General features: G+C 33.1%; 2 protein-coding genes and 1 long non-coding RNA gene across 7 annotated transcripts in view; 2 read left to right on the top strand and 1 right to left on the bottom strand.

Moving 5' to 3' along the window:
- Positions 1 to 5259, bottom strand: part of LOC108755058 — a 13035-nt gene extending 7776 nt beyond the window's left edge. Inside the window, exon 1 of the long non-coding RNA XR_001939743.1 lies at positions 5249 to 5259. This is a non-coding gene — a long non-coding RNA (uncharacterized LOC108755058). The remainder of the gene's footprint in view (positions 1 to 5248) is intronic.
- Positions 5260 to 15456: 10197 nt separating this feature from the next.
- On the top strand, positions 15457 to 19659 carry LOC108755097 (TBC1 domain family member 19). 4 transcript variants are annotated; one of them, XM_018497896.1, is made up of 12 exons: positions 15457 to 15681; positions 15756 to 15878; positions 16434 to 16641; positions 16719 to 16806; positions 16880 to 16961; positions 17038 to 17268; positions 17372 to 17446; positions 17519 to 17753; positions 17950 to 18151; positions 18226 to 18412; positions 18662 to 18691; positions 19623 to 19659. In XM_018497896.1, exons 1-12 carry the CDS (start codon positions 15571 to 15573, stop codon positions 19626 to 19628), a joined length of 1578 nt encoding a protein of 525 aa, XP_018353398.1. In that variant the 5' UTR covers positions 15457 to 15570; the 3' UTR covers positions 19629 to 19659. The 4 variants fall into 4 exon arrangements, with proteins under 4 accessions (XP_018353398.1, XP_018353396.1, XP_018353397.1 ...); XM_018497894.1 differs by lacking the exon at positions 19623 to 19659 and having other exon boundaries at positions 18662 to 19446; XM_018497895.1 differs by lacking the exon at positions 19623 to 19659 and having other exon boundaries at positions 16901 to 16961; positions 18662 to 19446.
- A 26-nt stretch (positions 19660 to 19685) lies between these two features.
- LOC108755096 (coronin-7) overlaps positions 19686 to 27669 on the top strand; it is a 9879-nt gene continuing 1895 nt past the window's right edge. The window contains exons 1-17 of one of the 2 annotated variants that reach the window (XM_018497892.1): positions 19686 to 19890; positions 20535 to 20751; positions 20854 to 21002; positions 21295 to 21481; positions 21550 to 21844; positions 22046 to 22301; positions 22422 to 22574; positions 23771 to 24187; positions 24442 to 25078; positions 25154 to 25267; positions 25544 to 25714; positions 25807 to 26239; positions 26318 to 26456; positions 26549 to 26755; positions 26835 to 26970; positions 27039 to 27175; positions 27430 to 27519. In XM_018497892.1, coding sequence (XP_018353394.1) covers positions 20592 to 20751; positions 20854 to 21002; positions 21295 to 21481; positions 21550 to 21844; positions 22046 to 22301; positions 22422 to 22574; positions 23771 to 24187; positions 24442 to 25078; positions 25154 to 25267; positions 25544 to 25714; positions 25807 to 26239; positions 26318 to 26456; positions 26549 to 26755; positions 26835 to 26970; positions 27039 to 27175; positions 27430 to 27519 — 3681 coding nt within the window. In that variant the 5' untranslated portion in view covers positions 19686 to 19890; positions 20535 to 20591. The remainder of the gene's footprint in view (positions 19891 to 20534; positions 20752 to 20853; positions 21003 to 21294; positions 21482 to 21549; positions 21845 to 22045; positions 22302 to 22421; positions 22575 to 23770; positions 24188 to 24441; positions 25079 to 25153; positions 25268 to 25543; positions 25715 to 25806; positions 26240 to 26317; positions 26457 to 26548; positions 26756 to 26834; positions 26971 to 27038; positions 27176 to 27429; positions 27520 to 27669) is intronic. The other variant, XM_018497893.1, reaches the window with a different exon arrangement.

Below are 27669 nucleotides of genomic sequence, written 5' to 3' on the forward strand. Positions count from 1 at the left end.
TTCGAGGATTGGAAAAAACGTTGGCACAAGTGTATAATATCTGATGGGGATTACTTTGAAGGGGACAAAATAGATATTCATGAATAAATAAATAATTTTTGAAAAAACACAAAATTCGCGATACTTTTTGAACAGATCTCGTATAAACTCCTATTAATATAGAAAATAAATTAAATTTTTTGTATTCACAAAATATAAAATCTGTTTTTAAAATTAAGAAACAATTTTCTTTCAAAAATATAAAACAAAGTACCTAAGACTTCTGAATACTCACTCCAGTCATATTGAATCGTAACGTCATAAGTGAGAAATGTGTCATAAGCGACACGTTGATTTTTCTTATATGCCATTTGTAAATAAAGACAATTTGGATAAAATGAAATGGTATGAGATCGCTTTAGAACATTTGTAAAAATAATCGAAGACTATTTTTATGTCCCTTAATTGTTCCGACAGTCAGTAAATAATAATAAAAGGCATGTAACGTGCGTTTACTAGTTTTTACTCAATACGCATACGTATACCTATTTCTACTTCACGATTCTTTTTCGATTCTTTTACTGACTGTCAGGGGAGATAAGGAGAATCTTTACCCATTATTACAAGTGTTTAAAGCTCTGTTATTTGGTTTAAATGACTAAATTCTCTTTATTTACAAATAATATGCAAGAAAAATCAACATGTCATTTCTCGTCATTTATGATGTCACGATCCAATATATATATGGATGAAATGACTATTTTAAGTAACGTAAATTACAGATTTTTAGTACTGACAGTAAATTTTGGCACAGACTTTATCGCTCATGGAAACGGAACGCATTCGTAGTAATTAGCTTCATGTTGTAAGAAAAATCAAGCAATTTAAAAAAATTTTATTAAAATTATTTTAAAATTATTTTAATATTTTAAAAATATTGTATATTGACAATATTTTAGAAAATATTTTCTAAATGATAAAGTAATTTTTTAAAATGTTTCTAACATGTTTTTAAAAATGTTTTTGAAAATATTACCACAAAATGTTTTAAAACAATTTAAAAATCTTTCCAAATCTCTAAAACATTTTAAAATATTACTAAAACCTTTTTAAAATAATACTTGTAATATTAAAAAAAAATATTTTTCTTAAAACATTTCTTAATATTTTATGCTGCATGAGTACTTATCTTTCATCTCTTTCCAATTCTAGAATTGGAGAACAGTAACATTGAAAAGAAGAAAACTTAAATTAGATAAATATAATCCTTTGAGGACTGCTTATGTAATTAATTGAATAATCATCTGCATGTAATGATTTTATGAGGTCGCTCATTATGAATTCTAAAATCAAAATTATCACATACAATTTGTTTAAACAATTATCGTTTAAACAATTAACAAGAATTTGATTTGAATCAAAATAATAGCACTATTGGATTTGATGGAAAAAATGCATATAAATTATATACTGTATTATTTTCCGCCCCATTTATTGTAAAAAAATACAAAACAACAGGTAATTATTCAAATTGTATAATACAGGATTCTTCTTTTTGTATTGAATATAAAATCACGTACAAAGAAATTAAGATCCAACCTTGTTCGTTAACGATTAAGATATCATATGGATATCACTTGACAAGTTAATTATCGATTAGTGAGTTATCGGAGTTTAGTTTTTCGCAGTCGCTCTCACAACTATATAGATTAACCTCGGTTCATTTCTCTATCAATATAGATTAACCCCGATTGAAAATTTTCTCTCTTCATATTTTTCTAATTCTTAGAACTAAAGAGAAGTAAAAAAAGTCAGTTAAATTAAGATTAAAGTTAATCTATATTGGTTGAAATAGTCATTTGTGATATAAAAAAAATGGAGAAGAGAGTGACTGCGACTAAACTACGATTAATTCATCGTTAATCAATATTATAATAATCAAGTGATATCCGCGATATCTATTGCAGTCTCGTAATTTAATTGTGTTTGCAAATGAGCACGTCTTTATGAAATCGGATGGGAATTTAATGCTTGATTAGGACATTTCTGTCCTTCCTTATCTTTCCTGCTGTCCCTCTTTGTCGCTCTAGATTAGGCGAATTTTATGGATACGATATGTTCATTTCTTACTTCAAACTCTTTCTTGATTGTGTATTTTAAAATAAGGTAAAAATTACAAAAATAAGCGAATTTATTATACTATTACTATAATAAGCGGATTTATTTATAATTTCATTAGTCAAAATACCTAGTAAATTAATTAACTTCATTTTTATAATTTTCATCTCATTTCAAAATACACAATCAATACCTTTTACTGATCGGGGTCGATTATAATTGTGTATTCTGAAATGAGGTGAAAATTACAAATTTTAGTGAAAATTACAAATTACAAATGAAAGTTAGCAAATTCACTAATGTCTATTTTTATTAATGTAGATTAACTTTAATCTCGATTAAACTTTTTCTAATTCTTATAACTAGAAAAAAAAATGAAGAGTTAATAGGAAATGCAGTTTTTTAATACTTTTAATAATTGAATCCAAATAAACAAAAAAAAAGTTTTTTTTTTATTCAATTGAATTCAATCTATTTAAAATATCCATAACAATTTCAATGTATTTTAATCCATTCTCAATTATTGAATCATGACATCTTAAGGATAGTCTTGAATATGAAAATCGACTATGAACAACGGGCTAAAATCTTTATAATTTCCTTGGTCAACACTTAGTATATTTGCTGACTTTTATAATTTTCATGTAATGAACCTTCTGGTTGCCTACGTGCGTTAAAAACTGTATTTAAAATGTTTATTGTTATCTATAGCGAGCGTATATATGCAGCTACAACTTACTCATCTTTTGTTCGTCACCATTCTTATTACAAACAGATGTCGTTTGCATTATTTGGCTTATATACGTTATCTGTTTTAACACTCGAGGAATGCAAAACGATCGTCACGATGACATATTTAAGTACACGTGGACTCGCAAACTCATGCGAACTTGTAAAAAAAGTTTCATTCGTTTTCTTCCCATCACAGTCCTGTAGCGTACCATTTCATTTTGCGAATATAAGAAAAACGCAAGAAAAAGTACACTACAGCTATTCGTTTTAACTACTTTATTGATAAGCAACAATAAATAATGTTAGTAATTATTCTTCTCGCTCTCGTTCACTTTTGAAACCCCCTAATAAAACCTCGTAATCATTAAACCTTGCCCTTTCAGAGCTCGCACGTAGTCCATTCCCGAGTTAAAGGGATTTCCCTGACTCGAAATTCGGATCGACGATCGCACCGCTCGTAGGAAACAGGTGTCATAGCGTCTTTACGAGACGTTGACCCATATTCCGAAGCGAGCAATAAAAAGGGTGCGTTCGATTCGCAGTATTTGCTTCTGTGCGGATACCTGCGAGACAAAAGTCTGACCGTCCTTCCACACTCCATCCTTTCTACTCCCTTCTCTCTTTAAATCCATTTTCCTGAGTTTGGACGTAACAACATATTTTAACACAAACATATACAGGAATGTACAAAGTGTAACATTATGCACGATTCAATTGGAATAGGCCCCTATTCTTGAAAAGTATCGCATAGCAAAAGCTAAAGATGTACTATAGTATTTGTAACATATATTATAGCACTTCTTTAGTTTTTTGTATGGGATACTTTTCAAAAATAGGAGCCTAGAATGTGTACGCTGTGCACGGTTGAGATACGTTTCGGATAAAGTTAGATTAAATGTAGCTTTTTCCCCCTATATTAAACAAAAAAAATAAAGACTTAAACACAATAGGCACATGCAACAAGGAATAACGGGCCAATCAGAGCTCTGGGATATAATATCGAATTTATACACCAGAGCTCTGATTGGACGGCTCGTTATTCCCTTTTGCCTATGCCTATTGCCTGTACCTATTGTGTTTAAGCCTTAAAAGTGTCGGCCACTCAACGTCTTCCAATCTCATTTATAGCCGCCGCACAGTTAGTAATATGTAATTATCACTAGAAAACACAAGCTTTCACAGAGTGTGTTCAGATATATACTGCCAGTACTGGCAGTACTAAAAAATTGTTCCGCTATTACTACGCAGGGCGCTGCGATAGTGTCTAGTTCCTTCAATAACGTCATAAATGATAGCCATATTGCCACTGCGACTACTGCAGCTTTCAAGGTGAGGCAGTTACAGTGCAATATGGCATCGCCTAAAAAAGCACAACGCAAAATATTCGATCTAGGAAATAAAAAAATGTATACATTATATTTAATTGCAGAAAATGCATATATATTTATTTTATCAAATGACTCTTAAATTCCACATTTGAATATTCATTAATTAATATGTCCATATATTGGGAATGTGCATTAATTTTAAAGGATTTTCAAGAAATGGCGTTATTATGGTAATACTATCGGGCCATATTGTTACTATCTTCATGTTCAAAGCACTATCACGTGGCTTTAGTTTTCAGTATGTCATTTTGTCGAAGTGTAAATAACATTGTTTTTTTAACATTGAATATGTCGAATTTTGTGCCAACGCAATTTGCGGGAAACTTTACTTTTTTGCTTCTATTTGAAAAAAAGTGCTGCTGAAAGTCAACGAATGCTGTGATGGAAGCTTATGATGATTATATTCCATCGATTTCAACATTTGATTCAACTGGTTCCTATAAAAAAGGTGATTTTGACACAGAAGACAAGGAACGTCTAGGCCAGCCGAAAAAGTTTGAAGATGAAGAAGTAGAAGCTCGATCAAGACCTGAGCAAAAATAACTTGGAGAATCATTAAATGTTGATCAATCAACGATTTCCAGACGTTTGAAGGTCATTGAAATGATTCAAAAGCAGAAAGAAAATTGGGTGCCGTATGAGTTGGAAGCCGAGGGACATCAAAAGGCGCAAAATGACCTGTGAATTGTTGTTTCAAAGACACAAAAGAAAATGTTTTTTGCATCGTATCGTGACGGGTGATAAAAAATGGATACGCTACGATATTTCGAAGCGCAAAAAATCATGGTGCAGACCAGGCGAACCATTAACATTGATGGCAAAGCTGAATATTCATGGCTCCAAGCTCATGCTCTGTATTTAGTGGGATCAGCTGGGTAGTGTATTATGAGCATCTAGCACGACAATGCTCGGTCACCTGTTGCGAAACCGGTCAAAGAAATATTAGAAGCCCTTAACTAGGATGTCCTATCACATCCGTCGTATTCTTGAGATATTGCTTCTTCCAATTACCATCTATTTCAATCGATGACTCATAATCTGTCTGAGCTTCCATTCTTATGAAGATATCAAAAAATGGATTAATTTATGGGTAATAGTGATTAGCAATGGACAATATTTTGAATGATCAATTTGTAATCATTTTTTCACAATAAAGCCGTATTTTTACCATATTTAAAAAAATCTCTTAAAATGAATGTACATTCCCAATAATTTTAATACGAGATCAAACTGCTTGAATTGGTAATCCATTATTAGTTCATCTTTTTTGGAAGAACTATCGCTGCTGTTTTTGTTCAAAATTTATTGACAATTTAGTAGTTTAGCCATGTCTATTTACACTATTGCCAGTCTACTGCAAAGCCATTTCAAAATACGACGTTACAATAGTACCATAGTAATTTTGACAGCTGCGGCAGTGCACTGTTGTGATATGATAATTGCACTGCTAATAAAAAGGAAACACACCCATAGCCTTCGACTGAGTACAGACAGAGAGAAACCTGAGAGAGGACATGACGGCTCAAACTATTATCGTTGACACAACACTACACATCTGTACCAGAGAGAGAAATCTGAGAGAGGACATGACGGCCTAAAACCTGTAATCGCAAAATGCTGCGGTGTACTACTGCCCACTGACAAAGTGGATGTAAACTACATAGCAGAGATGATAAATCGATATTTAGTTCATATAATCGTGTTAAATGAAGTATGATTATATGAGCCAAATATCGATTTATCATCTCTAGCCTTGAAAAGTGGACGATGTACCCTAAAAAAAGTGGACGTTGTACTATGTAAATAGTTTACATCCACTTTGTCAGTGGGCAATAGTACGCATAAATAATGGTGTTCCCTAGAATACAGAGTCCGGCGGTCTTAGATAGACCTCTTATTGGATCAGAGGATCGATTCTGTATTTTTAAACAAGGTGAAAATTACAAAAGTGAGCAAGTTTACTAGGTGTTGACCAATGAAATTATCAGTATTCTAGTAAATTCGCGCACTTTTGTAATTTTCACCTCGTTTCAAGGTACAGTATCGATTCCCAGGAGGTCTATTGCGTATTATTGCCGAATATTCTAACTTCTCGTACTTTTATCTCACGTGAAAAAATACGCGCGATTAGCTATGAGCATAGTGAAAATATAATATCCCTACAAGAGTGAAAATCACAGACGTGAGTGCAAAATGCAAGTGATACATAACCAAAGTGATACATAACTTTTGTATAATTTATAACAGAATATAATCTATTTCAATATTAGGATATTTATGAACGTGTATTATTCAAATAACTAATATAATAAAATTACTTATACGGATCAATTACTCAAGCGGATCTTAGTGTCCAATAATACTTTTAAGTAAATTTTATAATCTTTCAATTTCATAATTTTTGTTTGAACTGGAAAGTTCAAAATTTACGCAAAAAATATTATAAGACATAAAGATTTGCTTTGACTGTTTAGGCTATTTCATCATCTTATTTAAATAATTTACATATTTATATACTTAATATATTTATATACTAATCTATATAATTTTTTAAATGTATTGTCTCTATCTTTCAAATGGATCTTGAGTATTCCATTAATCGTTTTTTTATTAAATTTAAATATTTTGCGAATTTTATTATTTTCATTGTCATTTTCCTCCATACAAAGCATAAAAATAATGTCTATTATAGGAAACTATAATAATCTATGTCTTTAAATAGAATGGATTTTGATAAATTTCAACCAATCTCGATATACTTTAACACCATTTGATACAATTTGACATAGAAATTTCTTGTCGAGCAATGTCACGTGAGAAATGTCGCATTTCCACTATGATAAAAGCTACTAATTAAGTGAGAGCTCACTTTTATCATTTACACTAGATGTCGAGATACACAATCGACCCTCTGAAATCAGACGCCCTAAAAATGATGGAACCAATCACCGCACAAGTCTTTCACAATTCTTGGGAAAATAATGCATTGTATTACCTGTCTTCCATATGAATTGAAACATACATTACACAACAGGCATTGTGTATCCTGTAAATATAGTGAATTATTGTCATAGTACTTTTATACTCATAAATATTGTTCGTACTACTATTCTACTTTCTATATTTATAACACATTAATTTTTTGTTAGAACGTGAATACATTTATTTGCATTTTTCTCACCGTATAATTTCGATATTTTGTATTTATTATAATATTATAATATTTTGCTTTATTTACTTATTTTTGCTCTTTATAACCTCTGTGCCGGACTTATACCCGTATTCATAGTCCTTCCTTGAGAAATAAAGATTCCTTGTTTCTTATTTCACGTTTCATAAACCTTCCTTGATCAAACAAGAAACCATATTAGCTCTCTTTTCTCAAAGAAGAATACGAATTTCCTTGAGGAGGAGGTGCAACCTTCATAACCAATCAAATCATCAAATTTAGTTCATCACACTGGTTTTTTTATTTTCGATAGCTTTTAATTTAAATCTGTCGCGTCGATAATTGTTTTCGATAGTTTTTTTTTCGGAAATAAACTGCGTCAAATGTATTTTCTCCTTCTTCGTATAATAAGCATTATGACGAATCCAATTGGAAGCACTGATGCATATTAAAGCCGTTGTACACTGATTTAATTTGAATATAAAAATAAAATGCAAATATTTCGAATTATAAAATACATATTTTACCTAACAGAGTACAATAAAATATATTAAGTATTTTACAATTTAATCGATTTTGATGTTTATTTATAAATATATATTTATGTTATTTTGCGTATGTACGACAGTTTTAATGTGCATCAGTGCGTAGTGAATACGTCCAATCAAATTCGCTATTAGTTTTATTTTTATCAATAACTGTTGCAAAATGCTTAATCACGATTTAATTAACAATGTCTTTATAACCTTTATTATTCGTAATTCATGATGTTAGGTTTGCATATACTATATATTATGACATATTGTCTTCAGTAGGTTACTAAAATCCCTAAAATATTCCTTCCTTCGGGAAGGCAGACTTGAGATTCATTTATAAAACAAGGAGGCCTTGGAGAATCGAGGAATCCTTCATGGAGACTTCCTCCATCCTTAAAATGAGGAAGGACTATGAATACGGGTGTTATTCTCTCTGCAGAGAGAAACTTAAGCGAGGACATGTCGGCCCAAAATCTGTAACTACAAAATACTGCACACTACTGTCCCCTGACAAAGTGGACGTAAACTACATAGCTCTGACGATAATACGTCCACTTTTCTGAGGGTAATACGTCCACTTTTCAACTTCAGATGATAAATCGTTACTTGGTTCATACACCGACGAGATACTGTAACGCCCTGGATTAGAACTTACAATGCTCCGCTTTGTTTTCCGGTCAATCTGCTGCACAGACTTTACCAGGGGACGCCCGGAGCGCGGAAACTGATCGAGATGAAATGGTTTTCGCTCATAAAAAAAAATGACGAAACCATATAACACTGAGTGTCGGTGAACGCGGTGAACTTAGTGAACGCGGTGAACTCAGTGAACGCAGTGAATATATTTAAAATAGAACTCAGTGAACGCAGTGAATATATTTAGAACAAAATTCAGTGAACGCAGTGAATATATTTAGAACAAAACTCAGTGAACGCAGTGAATATATTGTTAAAAGATGAAACGCAGTGAAACTTAAAGTGTACTCGGTGAATATACGCGAATGAAATTTAGATTACGCGGTAGAATAAAAACGTGCGATCAGCACGGGAGTCAGTTAGCAACTGCCAGGGCGTTGTCGATAGTCTTCTTTGTATGCCTCGGTCCTTTCGTTAGACTCAATATTTTGGATAGATAATCATGGTATGCGGCTCTGTTTACTTCCAGCATCGATCGATAGCTCCTCTTGAGGCGTCATGGTACTTGATGTTCGCGCAGTGTGATACATGAATTTTCTTAATATTAATTATATTTTATATTTAACAATATAAAAAGGGGAATAATGGAATAATAATAAAAGATAGTTAACAGAATTAAAATATAATGATAGAGACTTAGTAATTTAAAACTAATAAAATATTTGCATGTCGTTGGGCATGTCTGTGTTATTCGCAATTATATACTTATATTAAAATAATACAATAATGATAAAATAGTAATAATAAAATAGTCATAAAAGTAGTTATAGAGTTATATAAGATTTATAAAGTAGTTATATTAAAAATGCGCGGGTTCAAGCCGGCGTTCCCGAAACCATTAACAAGGTAGAATATAGAGGGAAAAATCGGACGACGACGTTACAATACTATTAAAGATCATCAACTCTGGGCAAATTTTCGGCGGTATAAAAAGGGCCCCAAGGGCCCGGAGGTAATTAAAGAATGCTGACAATTAATATAAATTTGCTATTATTAACATAAATATTTGACTCATACATTATTAAATTCATGATTTTTTATTACATAAATGTTTCACAAATAAATATGCATACTTGTAAAGCTATAATATCCTATATATTGCAGAAGAATTACAATTTTTTCTATGCAGTTATCATCTCTGTTGATAATCAAACTTTGACGATAACACTGAAATTATAATTTTAAAGAAAAATCGAGTATTATTGAGTTCTAAATGCATAAATACGTCTACTAAACTAATAAATTATAAAATTAGTACAATATTATCAATTTTTACTCTTAATTACTTCAATATTCACAAGGACGCGAACTCCCGTAAGGATGTCGGTCTTTAATAATATCTCGTCGGTGATTCATATAATCATGCACATTCACAAATTGTGCATCAAGAAATATTCATCTCTATAATCTTACATGCGCATAGTGCTTAAAAGTATTAACAGTGTTATATTATGTTATATTTTTACAAATGTGTTAATATTTATAACATATACAAGCTATACATATGAATTAAGTTGTATTCCAAGCATTTTATTTTTATAGTCTACACATTTTTATAGTCTATTTACTTTATTTGTTATTATTTTCTTATTACAATATTAAAATTCAAAAAATATATAATGACAAAATTAATCTCAACTTTTTTTGTATAAATACTTTAAGTATTTAAAATGCAATTATAAGTTTCATTGCGACGCAAAAATTAGGTGTTTAATAAAATAAGGAAACAATATATTTTTTAACAATAACATAAATTAAAAGAAGAGCTGATGAGCCAAGCTGGTTAATTATATGCTTGTAAAATTTTTATATACTAAAATTTTTATTCATTTATAGGAATTGCAGCATATTTCTCTGCTGTAATTCCTATAAATGAATAAAAATGCATTCAGGATTAAAGACATAGAGATATGGAGTATATCTCTATGCCTTTCAATCTAAAAATAATATTAGCTTTCTTTGTGCGTTGTAAATACTGTTCGAAATTTTGAATAGCAAATCCAATTTTTCAATCCAATTGCACCTAATGGAATCTAATTAAATTAAAAAAAGTATTCGCTATTTAAAATACGTATTCGGATAGAAAAAAATTTCAATCTATTTTAATCCATTCTTTTGTTTACTGGGGAGTTATTTTCAGTAAAGAATGACTTTCGGTTTTCAATCCGAATATAATAAAGATAACAATCAAAAAGTAACGGCCGTTACAACATTACAAGTAATGCGTTACTTGCCAATTCTGTCTACACACACACACACACGCGCGCGCGCGCACACAATATATATATATATATATATTTTTTTTTTTTTCATATATCTCTATTAGAGCACAGATAAAAGAATATTACTTTAAATACGAAGCGCCACTACGGTTTGAATATTGAACTATTATATATATTCATTTAAATGAATTAATTTCAGAAATAATAATTGCGTGCCGATATGATCGAACTTTCAACGCAATCAATCTGAAATATTAATAATCCCCCCAAATTTCTTAAATTTAATCTTAAAAAACTGTAATAAATTTATTGCGAAAAATATTGCCTTGGCCAGGAGTCGAACCCGGATCTCTTGTATTCCGTGCGAGCGTCCTAAGTCTTTAGACTACCGAGCTTAGCAATATTCTTCACAATAACCGATATGTATAGAGAGTTACGCATTGTAGGCAAGCGTGTATAGACAATAAGATTGGAAACAAGACCGTTTATGTTAACTCCCAGCCGAGGCAATATTTTTCGCAATAAGTTTATTATAATTTTTTAAGATTAAATTTGGGAAATTTGGGGAGATTATTAATATTTCAGATTGATTGCGTTGAAAGTCCGACAACCATATCGGCACGCAATTATCATTTCTGAAATTAATTCATTTAAATGAATATATACTATATAATAGTTCAACATCTTAACATTCAGACCGTGACATTTCGTATTTAAAGTAATGTATTTAACATAAATGGTCTTGTTTCCGATCTTATTGTTTAAAAGAATATTATTTCTTAATAAAATTATTTTTTATACACGTTCTAAACCATCGACACATTTTTTAATTTTTGTACTTTATACATATATATATACACACACACACATATATGAGCTAAACATAGGCTATAATTATATTATATTATATGTATATTTACGTTTATGCAATTTTTCTTTTGCTGCAGCTAGCTGCTAAAGATAGAGTATTAACATTTGATTGGATTTTTTATTGGTGTGCGTGCGTGCGTGTGTATACATATACAATGTGTCTCAGCATATATTAAGTTATTCGGAAAGTTTGTTTCAAATTTTGTTTAACCCAAAATTGTATGTACATCTTCGTTAAAAATAAACGAAATTTAAATTTAGAAAAAGGAAATTAAATTTTGAAGCTTGAAATTTTTATTTTCAAAGCTTACTATATTTTTTGAGTTTATGCGAGTTTTGTAATTTTGACATATACAAAAAACTACGAGTTGAAAAAAATGAAATTTTTTTTTGTAGGGTTGTCATGTGCCTAAAATAAATTTGCAAAAATTGTCCACTATCTATCATAAAAATTTGAAATTTTCGCTATAAAATTGTTTTTTTTAAATTCCTACAATTTTTTTATTTTGAATTAAAAGGAAATAAAAAGGAGCAATCTAACTTTGATTGCTCATTACTCCGACAAAAATCTTATCACAATTAAACAACCAGATAAGTTGAAACGTTGCTCTATCGGGTGATATAAATGCTAATTCTTTAAAAAATAGAATATACGAGGTCTGTTCAAAAAGTATCGCGAATTTTGAATTTCCGCGGGTTACGTATATTCGATTTTCGATTTTTTTGTGGCGTTATGTTGGTACTCATGTCTCTCACTTATGCCGACAAGTTCGGCCATTTTGAATGTTCAGTTAATTTTTGACAGCTGCTTTGCTTGCACGTGTTTTGGCTCGTCTTCGATTTTTGCCTATTCCAAAAAATGGATCAAAGAATCTGTATCAAATTTTGTGTGAAAAACAAAATTAAGTGCGCGGACGCATTCCGAATGTTGACTGTGGCATATGGTGAAGCTACCTTGGACCGAAGCAACGTTTATCGGTGGTACAAAATGTTCTCAGAGGGCCGAGAAGATGTGAACGACGAAGAGCGTGCCGGACGCCCGAGCACGTCAACAACAGACGAAAACATTGATGAAGTGAAGAAAATAGTATTGGCCAATCGGAACGGTCAATAAGGAATATTACCTGCAAGTTATGCGCAATTTGCGCGAAGCAATCCGCCAGAAACGCCCGGATTTGTGGAAGAACAAAAATTGGCTTTTGCACCATGATAACGCTCCTGCTCACACATCGTTGCTTGTGCGCGAATTTTTGACCAAAAACAACACACTAATGATGCCGCAGCCACCGTATTCCCCAGATCTGGCCCCTGTGACTTTTTCTTGTTCCCGAAACTAAAGAGGCCCATGAAAGGACGACGCTACGCTACGATTGAGGAGATAAAGACGGCATCGAAGGAGGAGCTGAACAAGATCACAAAAAATAATTTTTTGAAGTGCTTCGAGGATTGGAAAAAACGTTGGCACAAGTGTATAATATCTGATGGGGATTACTTTGAAGGGGACAAAATAGATATTCATGAATAAATAAATAATTTTTGAAAAAACACAAAATTCGCGATACTTTTTGAACAGACTTCATATATGCATTTGAGCTAAAAATATAATATTACTTTTCTTTTATAACTATTGCGCAATGATTACAATAAAAGTATAGTCATATTTTTAATTAAAATTTATACATATTCTACTTTTTTAATAAAATTGGCAATTATAAAGATTATAGGTTTCGCAGGTTTCCTCGCAGGTGTCCAGATCCATTCTTGTAATGCCAACGTTTCGTGAATCTTGTAGTCCACTTCATCAAGGTAAGGAATGATTTGATGCCGTTTCGATGTTGTGTTCTGATAATGCTGACTGCGTGACATGTTTTAGCCTGACATCACGTTGGTGTTCTTTTATCCGTAGGTTGACCATTCTCCCGGTTTCTCCAATGTATACTTGCCCGCAGGAACAAGGTATTTTGTATACTCCTGCGGAACTGAGTGGAGGTCTTTGATCTTTAGGATTTCTTAAGATTTGTTCTATTTTTTTGGGTGATTTAAAGATAGTTCGGATATTGTGTTTGTTTCAGCATGTAGGTATCTATCTGTGTGTGTTGGTTTTCTGTACACTTGATGGCCTAAGGTACCGTCAGCTTTTTTAGAGACAAGAACATCTAGGAAGGGGAATTTCCCGTTTTCTTCTATATCTATAGTGAAGTGGATATTTGGATGTTGATTGTTGAGGAAAATAAGAAATTTACGGAGTTCGGCTTTGCCGTGTCTCCATATTACGAATGTGTCGTCTACATAACGGAATCAAACTTCTGGTTTTTTGAGTGTTTTTCTAAGGACCTCTTTCTCAAAATGCTCCATGAAGATGTTAGCGATTACAGGAGAAATAGGAATTGTAAACGCCAACATCTTCATGGAGCATTTTGAGAAAGAAGCCCTCAAAAAACACCCAAAAAGTTTGTCAGAAGTTTGGTAATTGCAAAAATCTTAACTTTTTTGTATAAGTTCTTTAAATATTTAAGATGTATTATGTAAAGTTTCATTGATGCAATAGCTATAGAAGGAAAGTAATATTATATTTTTAGCTGAAATGCATATATATTTTATTCTGTTTTTAAATTGACATTTATATCACTCGATAGAGTTTCAGCTTTAGATGCAAAAATTGCATGGTTATATTGTTGTAAATAAACAAATATTTCGGATTGAAACTCTTGATATTATTTAAATTTTAGTATATAAAAATTTATAATTACAAGCATACATATAATTAACCAGCTTGGCTCATCAGCTTTTCTTTTAATTTATGTTAACAAAATATATTGTTTCCTTATTTTATTAAACATCTAATTTTTGCGGCGCAATAAAACTTATAATTGCATTTTAAATTTTAGTATTGTAATAAGAAAATAATAACAAATAAAGTAAATAAATTATAAAAATGTGTTTAATAAAAATAAAATGCTTGGAATACAAATTTAATTCATATGTATATAGCTTATTTAAAATATAAAGATTAGCCATTTGTAAAAATATAATATAACTTTAATGTTAATACTTTTAAGCGAAATAAACATTACGCGCATATAAAATTGCAGAGATAAATATTTCTGATGCACAATTTGTGAATGTAGCACGATTATATAAACCAAGTATCGATTTATTATCTGAAGTTGAAAAATGGACGTATTACTCTCAGAAAAGTGGACGTATACGTCAGAAAAATAGACGTATTACCGTCAGAGCTATGTAGTTTACATTCACTTTGTCAGGGGGCAGTAGTGCGCGGCTGCATTTTGCGGTTAATGGGCATATTCTCTTTCAAGTTTCTCTTTGATTCTCTCTCTTGTTTTATTACACTATGCAAATATGCGGAAACGCGCAGAGCATCAATCAAACTTCCCTAGGATAAAAAATGAAAATTTTTACTATTGAAATTAATGAAGAAATTTTTCACTTTTCACTTTCCATTCTAAGGATAAAGTTTTATGATTGATATCCAGATGTGTCCACCATTCTTAGGGGCCGATTGCTCTGTATTCTAAGGAGACTACACGTAATAACGGACAATTAGAACGCAATTTGTGTCGCTATGTGCACTAAAGTGTTTAGGGATATTGCAATTGGAAAGCACCGCATGTTATCTCCACCATGGTTCTGATTGGAACGAAACTTGTGTCGCCACGAGAGAATATCAGGTGTCTAGGAATATTGCAATTGGAAAGTACCATATATTTCAGTGCGTCCGGCACTGCTGACCGCGCACGTTGCAATTGTTGGTTGCCCCAGAGACCGCGTCTTTATTTAAAAATGGCGCACGTTTTCGATTTCGCCTTGATTGCGCTTCTAAAACGATTCCACGAAGAATGAACGAGGATACTATGGAGAGCGCGAGTTCTCTCAAGAAGACGGCACGGAGGCTTACCGATGACATACAGAGCATGTCGAATTACAGGGCGCTTTACAACGAGATACAAGTGCGTGCTCGATACTCGTTGAATGCCCGTAAAAGCGATGGCAATGCATTTCCCATCTGTCTTTTAATTCACAGAAACTTGTCACGTCATCCGTCGTGAACAAAGACGACTTTAAGAACTCGCTGGTCGCAGCACTTAAAGATAATGGTCTGGAGACTGAAATCAGAAACGCGGTGTTTCACTGGACACGATCACGGGTATTCCCCAATCAATTCACAATGAACTTTCTATTGTTTGTGGCTCAACTATTTATTTCAGTGAGCTCTATAAAATAATACCATCGAGGAATGGAAGCGTCTTAGTTCCTAAACACTGATATTGTGTGTTTTTTTTTAAATTAGATATTCACTAATTATGAAATAATATTATTTTAAAATATAAGTAAGACAGAAAGATAAGTATTTATGTGCCTTCCCTTTCTTCCTTAAGCTACAATTTTCTTTAATTTAGTATAGGAAAGACTAATATATTATAGAGCTCACTGTACTTGAAACTAAATATATATATATTTAAAGTTTGGCACAAGCAAGAAAGGAAATGTTAGTGCAATCTAGTGCAGCAATAAATAACAGGGCGCCTATTCTTGAATTTATATCGTATTTGAAAAAAGAAAAGAACTAATATATTGTATATAACATGTATACAAGGCTGTATGTGATATTTTTCAAGAATAAGGCTCAATACAAATCATCTAAATGCATCTTTTTGTTTCTCTCTCTTTCTCTTTCCCTCCTCTCTTCCTTCCTCCACAGGGTTCGCTGCATTCCCAGTCAGTTGTACACATACAGGCAGCTGACCTGAGCTACCTAAAGAAGACTCAGATTCAATGGGAACGACGCATACAGAAGTCATTAAATTCAACATGTAGTGAATTGAACATTCCATTGGCTCGTATAAGATCCACTGCTGATAGGGATGAACTGGCTGAAAAATGGAATGAATTGAGCACTTATGATATAGGTAAATATTATAATGATATTAATTTAAAGATATGATTCAAGTTGTACTTTGAGTTACTTATAGAATATGATTTTTAGATTTATCACAATACCGACCACTGTATGCACCAAAGGACTTTCTAGATGTATTGTTCTCCATACGTGATCCTTCATTCAAAAAGCAACTGTGTGTAATTACAGATTTATATAAAAATCATTCCTACTCAACTTTATGTCAATAAAAATGTGTTTGTATAAAGGTCATTATTGAAATATTTCAGAGACGAATTAAATTGGGATTTTAGTCATATACAGATTAGTGTAAAAACGCTTGCGCAATTGGTGCGAATTTTACCTAATCGCTTCTAATTTATAATTTGTATACATGAATGTATATATAAAAGATTTCTTTGTATAGAGACGTATGTACTCAGAATTATCACAGGGACTGCCATTACTAGGAATAAATCCTGATATGCTGGCTACAGAAGGGTTCCCAAATTTGGAAGCTGAGCGAACGCACATTGGCGAAAAAGTATTAAACTCGAATCATGCCCCAATTGCACAGGAATTTCTTAAAAGTGGATCTCCCCGAGCTTTGCGTGGTCGTATTTGGTCACTCGTTCTCGGATCTGTTATCAAAGATAATGTATGATTAATATCTCGTGTTGCAATGACTTTTGTTGCATTGTAAGTTAAAGATTGATGTCTCTGATTATTATCAATATGGATATATAATTTTTCTTCTTTAGGATATAGAATATTACGAAGAATTGAAAAATATGGTTTTACAATATGATATTGTGATAGACAAGCTGATAATAATGGTAACATATTTTAAATTATATTATCTGCTCCTAAGTAAAAGAAACAATGTAAAACATTTTGCGTGTTGATAGGATGTACAATTAACGGCGAGAAACGACGATCAATACTTTGTATTTGAAGATGTTTTGTATAAGACAATGTTGTGCTTTTCGAGGGATTCTGAAATACTTGCTCCAGTCACAACCGATAGAAGTGCCGGGAGTCAAGTGATCCACGCGGTTTTGCAAGGCAAACCAGCGACACTGGAAAATACTTTGGTTTTTCCACCAAGTGGTGTTATTCCGTTCCATGGATTTACAATGTATGGTAAGAAATTGCAAAAGATCTGATTTAGTTAGTCAATTATTCTCTTCTTATATTTAAGACTATCTTAAGTACGTACAATCGTAAATCATTCAGAATTGTACGTAGCATTTCATGACAAGATTCTCAAAATGGTCTTTGAATACTAGCCCTAATGTTTTTTTTTTTAATTAACTAATTGCCAATATTTCCATATTAGCTACGCCATTTTGTTATTTATATGATGATCCCTGCATTATGTATTATACTTTCCGTGCATTCTACTTGAGATACTGGTTCCGTTTGCATACTGTATCGAGTCACGAACAAGGTATAGTTGCTCTCTGCTTACTTTTTGAACGATTACTGCAATGTCATGAACCGCAGTTGTGGGTTCATTTCAAAAATATACATATTCAACCGTAAGTTTATTTCTTTATAGCTATCTGTAGCATTATTTGCGCAATTCATTAATTCAACGTGTATGCATTTCTAGCATAAAAATAATTTTCAAATGGCTTATGAGAGGCTTCAGTGGTCATTTACCGCCTGAACAATTGTTGTATCTTTGGGATTTAATTCTCGGTTATGATTCTTTGGAAATTATTCCATTATTGGCAGTGACAATATTGAGTTTTCGAAAAGAAAATTTACTGCAAGTTAATACCCAACAGAATGTAGAGGTATAGAAACGATATGATTATATGAATTCCTGCTAAACACAAAGTAATTATATTAATTGCAATTTTCCACTCAATAATATAAATGTAATTAATATAACGTACACATTGACATAACAGATAGTTACATTATTGAGTAGGAAATTAATATTAATGTAATGTTGTTACTTTATGTTTAGTAAATTACAAGTTGTATGCGTGTGTGTGTGTGTATATGTAGTACTACCTATATGTACATTATCTTATTTTCAGGCTGTGTTAGCAGACTTATCTTCACTAAAAGTAATGCCTTTGCTGCAGTTGGCTCTTTTAAAAGAATAATTACACTTTTCATTCATATAAATTTATAATTACAAAATTTGTAAACTTCTTTTTAGATTTGTGTATCACTTATCTAATTTTCATCGTATCTCAGCTAACGATAGATATATTCGTAGAAAATTCGATTCGTATTCTCAGTGTGCCGAATATTTCAGCACAGTGAAAGATTCGTCACAGAATATGAAATGTTGAAATATTGTATATGAATACTCCTTGTATGTGTATCACGAAAATTGCGAGCAGTACATATCTCCGTCGACAGAGGGTCGCGGTGGAGAGCATTTACTCGTTAACAAGAATCATCTGGGAAAGAATATAACGAGTGCAGCATTTCGCTTACAAAGTAAGCCCTAATCAGTTTCAAGATAAGACCCCAAGGTGAAGGTGCAAAGTGCGTTTTTCAAAACAAAATTTTGTTTAAAAACTGTTTCATGGATGGACCGGACCTGAAACTTTTGGAAAAATTAAAATTTTTGCGGAACGCATACATAGAGAGAACATTCTCATAATATGTAACGATATATAAATAGAATTTTTAAACGATATTTTTGAATATTGTTTTTACATTCCGTAAATATTTCGGAGTATTCCGGAATACTCTTGGAATGGTTTTTGGGGATTTTAGGAACCTTTTACAAATATTTTAGGAATATTTAGCGTTAGCTGGGATCTTATTCCATAATTTTATTCGTAAAAATGTATTGAAAAATATGTATGCCACCTACTCATGTGAAATAATAAATTAATGTGAAATAGATAAAATAGAAAAAAAAACACAAAAAACAGTAGACAAAACTAACAATCATTATGAATATGAGGGAAGTAATCGTTGATATACATATATCTATGGGACTGTGTGGGAGACTTGAAACAATGTTATGTCGTGGGGAAGGGATAAAGTGTGGCGCCCCGAAGGAGGATGGAGGGGGGCTTTCCTGCTTCCGGCTGTCAATCGTGAAGCTTGGTCGGGCTGGACGGAGCTTGGAGCTGGTTGGAGCTCAGTAGAGTAACGCATGGTGACGCTGCCTGACTTTCCTTGGTCTCTCGTGTTCGTTGTCAATAGTGTCAGTGGTCAGCTGTATTCCTGGATACTCGTCTAACTCGTTGTGGAAGCGCGTCAAAGATTGGCACGCGTAAACACGCCTCGATTGCGAATCCCCGTGAGTATTTTGCGTTTCTCATTGACCGATTTACATATGTCGCTGCTGCTGACAGCGTCATTGCGGTAAGCGGCGATCTACAGTCCCCATACGTCATGAAGATAGGGTGGTTTTCCACCCCCAAATTATTAGTCACGCACGGCTTTGCTCAGGCGGTTCCAACCGAATGAATTGCGTCGGCGTCGTTCACTTGTTGTCACCGACGCCGTGCGTTGATGCCCGGCCTCGAGAGAAAGAGGAAGAGAGGGAGGGAGAGAGAGAGAGAGACTCCGGCGTCGATTTCTCCCTACCATTATTCCTGCCAGGAGCAACGCCCAGCGAATTATTCGCATGTGTTCAAGTGTCTCTGCGCGAAATCTCGGTTGAGAAACTGAGTTTTCTCGCAAGATTTGTCAATAAAAAATTCCGCGGACGCTGGTCTTTGTCCTGTCCCCCAAAATTGTGCCTGTATACCTCTTTAAAAAATTGTAATACTGTCTACACATGCTCGGAAAATATCTTTTCTTACATTTCAATCAGTCATTGTTTTCAAGAGTGTTCAAGATAAAGCAAAAATGATATCTGATTACGTACAATGTTTCGAAATTGATTGATAATGAGAAATTAATTCTAATGATGTAACTTGGTGCTTTTACTTCCTTCAGGTTACATGATTTAAGTGGATTGTCTGGACATTTAAACAGAGTAAGCAGTGTATTAAAATGGCTTGGCGTTTCAAAGCGTCCAAATACAAAAATGCAGCGCCAATCGTTCCCAAGCCAGAGGCTTGTATTCGAGATATCTCTGTGGGGTCGTATCAGACCTATGGCAATAATATTGCAGCATCCGCAGCGTTCATGGCATTCAATGTCGATCATAATGGTATTACATTTGTATTTACCTTCAATAGATTGATCTCTTCGAGAATATTCATAAATTATTGTACATTAATTAAATAAAATCATAATTCCTTTCCAATTGAAGGATCTAGCTTAGCAGTATTGCCATTGGAAGATTGTGGCAGAAAAAGCAAAACTATGCCACTGTTGCATGCGCATGCAGATACTGTGACGGATATGGATTTTTCTCCATTTCACGATGGCTTGCTTGCAACTGGGTCTCAGGATTGTCTCGTAAGCATCTTAGAATTGTATTTTCAGCAAATATAAAATAAAATGCAAAATACTATTTAAGAATTTACATTTTCTAGATGTCATATTAATTCTATTTAGAAGCTATGTGTATTTTATGGATTATTTCTGTGTCTGTATTCATTCTTGAAATGTCAATGTATTTCGCGAATGTTGGTATTTCAAAAATGGATATGGATATGAAGATAACTCGCAAAATACATAGCTTTTATACATAGAAAGTACCGGTGGAAATCTCAAAAGTAATTTGTTAATTCCATTTGTATAAAACTAGGTAAAATTATGGCATATCCCAGAAAGTGGCTTGGAAGAATCCTTATGCAATCCAGAATGCACATTCTCGCATCGTCAACGAAGAGTGGAAGCAGTGTGCTGGCATCCTTCTGCTGAACATCTTCTGACCACTGCATCATTCACCAATCTCTCGCTCTGGGATGTTCTGTCACAACAGGAATTATTTTGTAAATATTTCATAACTTTACTGACACTTGTTGCTTTACTCTCATTTATGAATGTTATGTTGATGCAGCTAATAGCGACCACACCGAAGTAATCCAGTCTGTAAGTTGGAAGGAAGACGGTACTGTTTTAGCGACATCCTGCAAGGACAAACAACTGAGGCTTATAGACCCGCGCGCATCAACGTGTATCGTTAATTCATGTTCGAGTCACCAAAGTATTAAAGATTCCAGAACAGTCTGGCTAAATAACGACAGAATACTCACCACAGGATTTGATGCAGCAAGACTTCGTCAAGTTTACATTAGAGACTTAAGGCACTTGAATGAGCCAATGAAAACATTGGAATTAGATTGTAGTACCGGGTAAATATGAGTAGAAGTCAATCTTTCCACTTGAAATTTATTTAATCAGTTTAATTGCTAAGTAGCCATTGATAATGTCGTATATATTATAATGTCTTAAGATAACACATATTAAGATAAGTAGGTAATTATTTGTAGTATAATTGTAATAGTATAATTGTAGTATAATTTGTAGTATAATTGTCTAATATATTTTGTTAGTATTTTGATGCCGCTTTTTGATCCCGACACAAATATGCTCTTCCTCGCTGGCAAAGGAGACACCACTATTATATACATGGAAGTCACAGAGAGAGATCCTTATCTAGTAGAAGGGATCCGTCACAGTGGTGAACAAACTAAAGGAGTATGCCTGGTTCCTAAACGAGCATTAAATGTAATGCAAGCTGAAGTTAACAGGCTGTTACAGCTTACCTCTAATATGGTAATTCCTATCATGTATCAAGTTCCACGAAAAGTAAGTACATATAATGAAGTTGTACATATAATATTGTGCGTGCGTGCGTGCGTGCGTGCGTGCGTGCGTTGCCACATACAATACATATATCTAAGCTTTTTAATAAACATTAAATTTTAGACATACAGAGACTTTCATGCAGACATTTATCCGGATACAACTGGCCCTGTTGCTCAAAATAACGCAACATCATGGCTTAAGGGTCATAATGCACCTGTACCAAAGATGTCGCTAGATCCTGCCAAAAGAAACAAAGGCCAAGAACCGATTACTGTGAGTAAACATTTTAACAAATGCTATGCAAGTTCTCATATCGCTCTTAATGTGGCATACATTTGAAGTAGCTTTCGTTCGTTAAAATTTTGTTTGCTTATTTGTAAATATCAATTATATTATTGCTTTAAATACAAATCATCGATAATTGCATGTTTTCATCGTCATATTTTCTCGCATTATCATCCCATATTCTCTAAAACAACTGATTTTTTAGAATAAATATTGAATTGTTACAATCAATCTATTTGCTTTGTGCACCTATTTTAATGTAGATATGTATACTTTTAAGTAGACTTTACGTTATGTTTTCTAATTTATTCTAGAATATGATAAAAGTAATCAATATGATGCTATTTATTTTATATAAAATAGTTGTTTTATTTGTACAAGTGTTGCAACGTAACTTTATTAAAAAATTACTTGCTGAATATATGAGCTGGTTTTTATGTAATTTATTACGTATAAATGTTTGCAATATACTTTTTATGATACAAAGTGCTAAATTTTTCTGTAGTTCTTAGTATGATATTATGTATTATAAATATGAGAAATATTAATAGAATGTATAATGTAAGAAATATTTTTTTTATTATATAACATTTTATATCTCGATATTCCATCTTTTGTCGGAATTTCTATTTATTAAATTATTTGATTATTACTAATTATGCATACATTTATTTTGCGCTATTCAGTTTCTTTCTCCATATTCTGTGTATATCTTTTTTTTCACGTTTCAGATATCCAATATATGTTTTATTGTTTATACATTAGCACCATTTAAACTATTATTCCTGGCACGTGTAATATAAGTGGCAATTGATGTTGTAGCTTATTCTACAGTGTAAGTAATAGTATGAAATGTAAAAACATTCGTATTGCCTATATGGTCATGAGATAATCTCTTTTTGTAAATTTACTTTCAACAAATTTAATCACGAAATACTTTAGGCTAAAGCTAAAGCTTATATTTGTATCTTTTTTTTTATGTACTGCTGTCTATTCTGTACAAAAATGCGAGCTACGTGCGTACATATAATATGTAAAAATAATGTGAATGTAGCTGAATTGTTGCTATTGTTAAATTATCGTGTTAATTATGCAGAAATGTATATCAAAAGTGCAAAGTATTGGACAGTGTAGTTTGGTTTGCATGCAGTTTGTGGTCATTAAGGATTTTACCGTACCTTCAGGTACACAAAGGGAACTTAGCGGTACTCAAAGACAATCAGCGCGAAATTAAAGTAGAACAAACAAATCGATCATCGAAACCCTTGGTCATTACCGCGCCAAAAGGATTCTCGAAAGTGCAGAGCAACGTGACAACTATGAATGAACTACAACGTGAAAATGATATCAATATAGAGAAAAATGACAACATCATAAATACTGATAAGATTGAAGATTTGAAAAAGCCATCCGAGGTAGAAGAAGAAAAGCTCAAGATACAAAATGGAGGACAAACCGTTCCACCAAAGCCTTTACCAAGAGCCTCAAGAACCAACAGTATCTCCGAGGAGGAACCAAAACCAGTGGCACGTCCTCGTACATCGCCAAATCCAGGATCAGTAGTTACATCAGTAAATCCTAACGCAATTGGTGGATATAAGGTTATACTCAGCTTAAAAAGAAATTTATGTTACATACAGGATATTTGATTTCTGTGACAACGCGTGACACTTTTGCATGCGGCCAATTTCCTGATTCTATCACATTCATGTCATTGTCATACCATTTCTCTCTCTCTCTCTCTCTCTCTCTCTCTCTCTCTCTCTCTCTTTCTCTCTCTTTCTTTCTCAGTCAATACAATTTTTTAAAGATGAAGAAACAAATAAAGAATTCATTTTTTTCTTTTTCATTTTAGCCCCGACTTGGTCCTAAACCATTCCAAGCAAAGTCCAGTAGTCAGGAATTTTCATTTGACAAGGTCTTCTCTGTACCAATTGCACCGAATAATGACAGCAACACCAATGGTTATCAGAATGAAATTAATAATACTGCGGAGCATAATGCAGAAGTAGATAAGTCTCCAACTTTAACATCTAATGAGCGTGCAAAGGATATGGAAAATGGCAAGAGTGATTCGAGCTCTATCGAAGAAGATGCTAATTCAAGTGACTCTGGTTATAAACCAAAGACACCAAGCACTGCAGAAAGACGCAAAGTGTTTGAGACGAAAGTGAAGGATGAATCACCTGAGAATGAGGACGTTGGGAATTTTGAACGTGGCACGAACAGGAACTCGATCGCCGAAAGGCGGCGCCTTTATGAGAGTCGATCTGTGTCTGTCACCGATGGGAATTTGGCGGAAAAAGCTATGGGTTCGCCGACCATGCTGAGACGAAGAGATTCTTTCAAGGGAATCGCAAAGAGCGAGGTGATTAAAGAGGATGAAACGAAGAAGAGCATTCCTATATTGCGACAGCAGAGCATGGATCCTAAATTGGAAAAAGTGGAGCCTGTTGTAACACCAGTTTCAAAACGAACGTCAACAGTTTTCGGTAAGAGTTTCTCTTGCAACCTTGTGAAAGGTATTTTGTGCGTTGTTTAATGCAAATATCTTGATTGTTATACAGGAAGAGTGTCCAAGTTTCGGCACTTGAAAGGTACTCCGGGACATAAATCTACGCATATTGAAAATATACGCAATATCAGTCGTCAAATATCCGGCGAATGTGATGGCTTCCACGGTAAAATTTTTTTTTCTCAATAAGACTCAGCAAACATCAACTAACAATAACATAACTGTTAGTTATAATTTCCTACTCAACAATATAATCAAAGATTAGATCTTGACGAAATTGTACTACTTTTAATACGATTTTCAACATATTTCCATTGGATTAGTTTTAAATAAATGTTTACAAATGATTCAGTACATTAAAAAGTACAAGATAACTTGCATAAGAAAGACTTCATCGTTTAGGATAAAATCTGTAGGTAATTTTAGTTACTTTCCTTTGCAGCTAATCCCGATCGAGTGGCTGTACCTTTGAGTGGCCCAGGTGGAAAAATAGCAGTGTTGGAATTGAAAAAGACTGGAAGACTACCTGATGGAGTTATGCCAGCATTAGTCCACGGCGCGACTGTAATGGACTTTCAATGGGATCCATTTGATAATCAGCGATTAGCAGTTGGTAAAGTACAAAAGTTGAAAATTTATAACAAAGAAGAAATATATTATTCCATCAAATTTAAAAAGTACTATAATAGAATTTGCTTGTGCTAGCTTGTGATGATGGAATAATTCGCTTGTGGGAAATACCTGAATCTGGTTTGGCAGAACCGACAAACGAACCGAAATACACCATAGAAGCTCATACCGATAAAATTTATTTAATCAAATTTCATCCACTGGCGTCAAATGTTCTTGCATCTGCTTCGTACGATATGACCGTCAAAATCTGGGATTTGTCGCTGTTATCATCTACTGAGAATGCAAAAATCACGTTAATCGGTCATACTGATCAAATATTTAGCTTAGCGTGGTCACCATGTGGCCAATATCTCGCCAGTACATGTAAAGACGGTAAATTACGGATTTATAAACCTCGATCGAGTGACGTTTCAGTGAAAGAAGGAAAGGGTCCCGTTGGAACGAGGGGTGCAAGAGTTATATGGGCACTCGAAGGCAGATATCTCGTTGTAATGGGCTTTGATAAGTAAGTACAAAGAACCACATATCTCGTTCAAAAAAAATATACATAGAGAAAGTAATGATAGAAATTTATATCTTCCAGAGTTTCTGAAAGACAGATTTATGTATTTAAAGTGGACAATTTAAATACTCCTTTGAACACTGTTGGATTGGATGTCTCGCCTGCCATACTAATGCCATATTATGACGAAGATAGCTCCACGCTTTTTCTAACTGGACGTGTAAAATTCTTTTTTATATTCAATTTTTTTTAATTACATGAAAAATTCGCCATAAGTTATATTTACTTCTTCTTTTAAAATATTATTTGTAGGGTGATTCTACAATATATGCATTTGAAGTAACCGAGGAAGCTCCATATTGCTGTCCATTGAGTCATCATAGATGTAGTAGCTTGCACCAGGGTTTGTCATTCCTTCCAAAAAATAAATGTGACGTGGCCAGCGTGGAATTCGCCTCTGCTTTGAGGCTAACAAATAACACAATAGAACCTTTAAGCTTCACCGTGCCGCGTATAAAGGTATAACGTATGGTTAATATACATATATTGTAGTATAAATCATTGTGAAAGTGCTAATGTATTCATTTATTTAAATTAGAGCGAATTGTTCCAAGATGATCTCTTTCCTCCAACTAAAGTTATCTGGAAACCAACTTTATCCGCGTCAGAGTGGTTTAACGGCGGCAATAAACAACCATCTAGAATGTGTCTTAAGCCACCTGGTATGGATAATTGTAAGTAAAAGATGTTATATTGTTAAAGTGGGAAGAAGTATTTGTTACATGCAAGTTTTTATTCACAGTAACTGAGAATCAATCTCAAAATGCAGTTACACCTCCCCAAATTGCAACCAAACCATCACCAACCCCTTTTGGAATCACTACACAATCTTATAATAGATTAGGATGGAATCCGGACATTAAAGCAAAACAAGAAGAGGTGAGAGGATTGAATTGAATTTACGCATTTTGCATGTATTTTATGAATGGATATTGATGTAAAAATGATTTCTTACGAAACATTGTCGCATATATATATATATATATTCTCGATTAATATTATTTAATGATACAAAGCATAATGCATCCAATTATTTGAAAACAAAAATTTTTATACTATGAAAATTCTTTTTGTGAGACATCATTGCTTCTATGTAATATCATGTTTGAACATATTGTGTGCTTGTGTATTAGATCCAGAAAACTATGAGCCATTTTGTGGGAGACGTTATCCAGTGTTCGTTAGAACAAGATCACATGGAAGGTGTTGAGGAACATGAATGGGTAAGTGTTTATTTGCTGTAAATCATAAAATTGAAATCGTGTCAATAAGGTAGCTGATACTATTAAATGATTATACATGTAATAGTAAATTTATTATATAAATAACATAGCGAGAGAGAGAGAGAGAGAGAGAGAGAGAGAGAGAGAGAG

Source organism: Trachymyrmex septentrionalis, unplaced genomic scaffold, assembly GCF_001594115.1.
Source record: "Trachymyrmex septentrionalis isolate Tsep2-gDNA-1 unplaced genomic scaffold, Tsep1.0 scaffold83, whole genome shotgun sequence".
Taxonomy (NCBI): Eukaryota; Metazoa; Arthropoda; class Insecta; order Hymenoptera; family Formicidae; genus Trachymyrmex; species Trachymyrmex septentrionalis.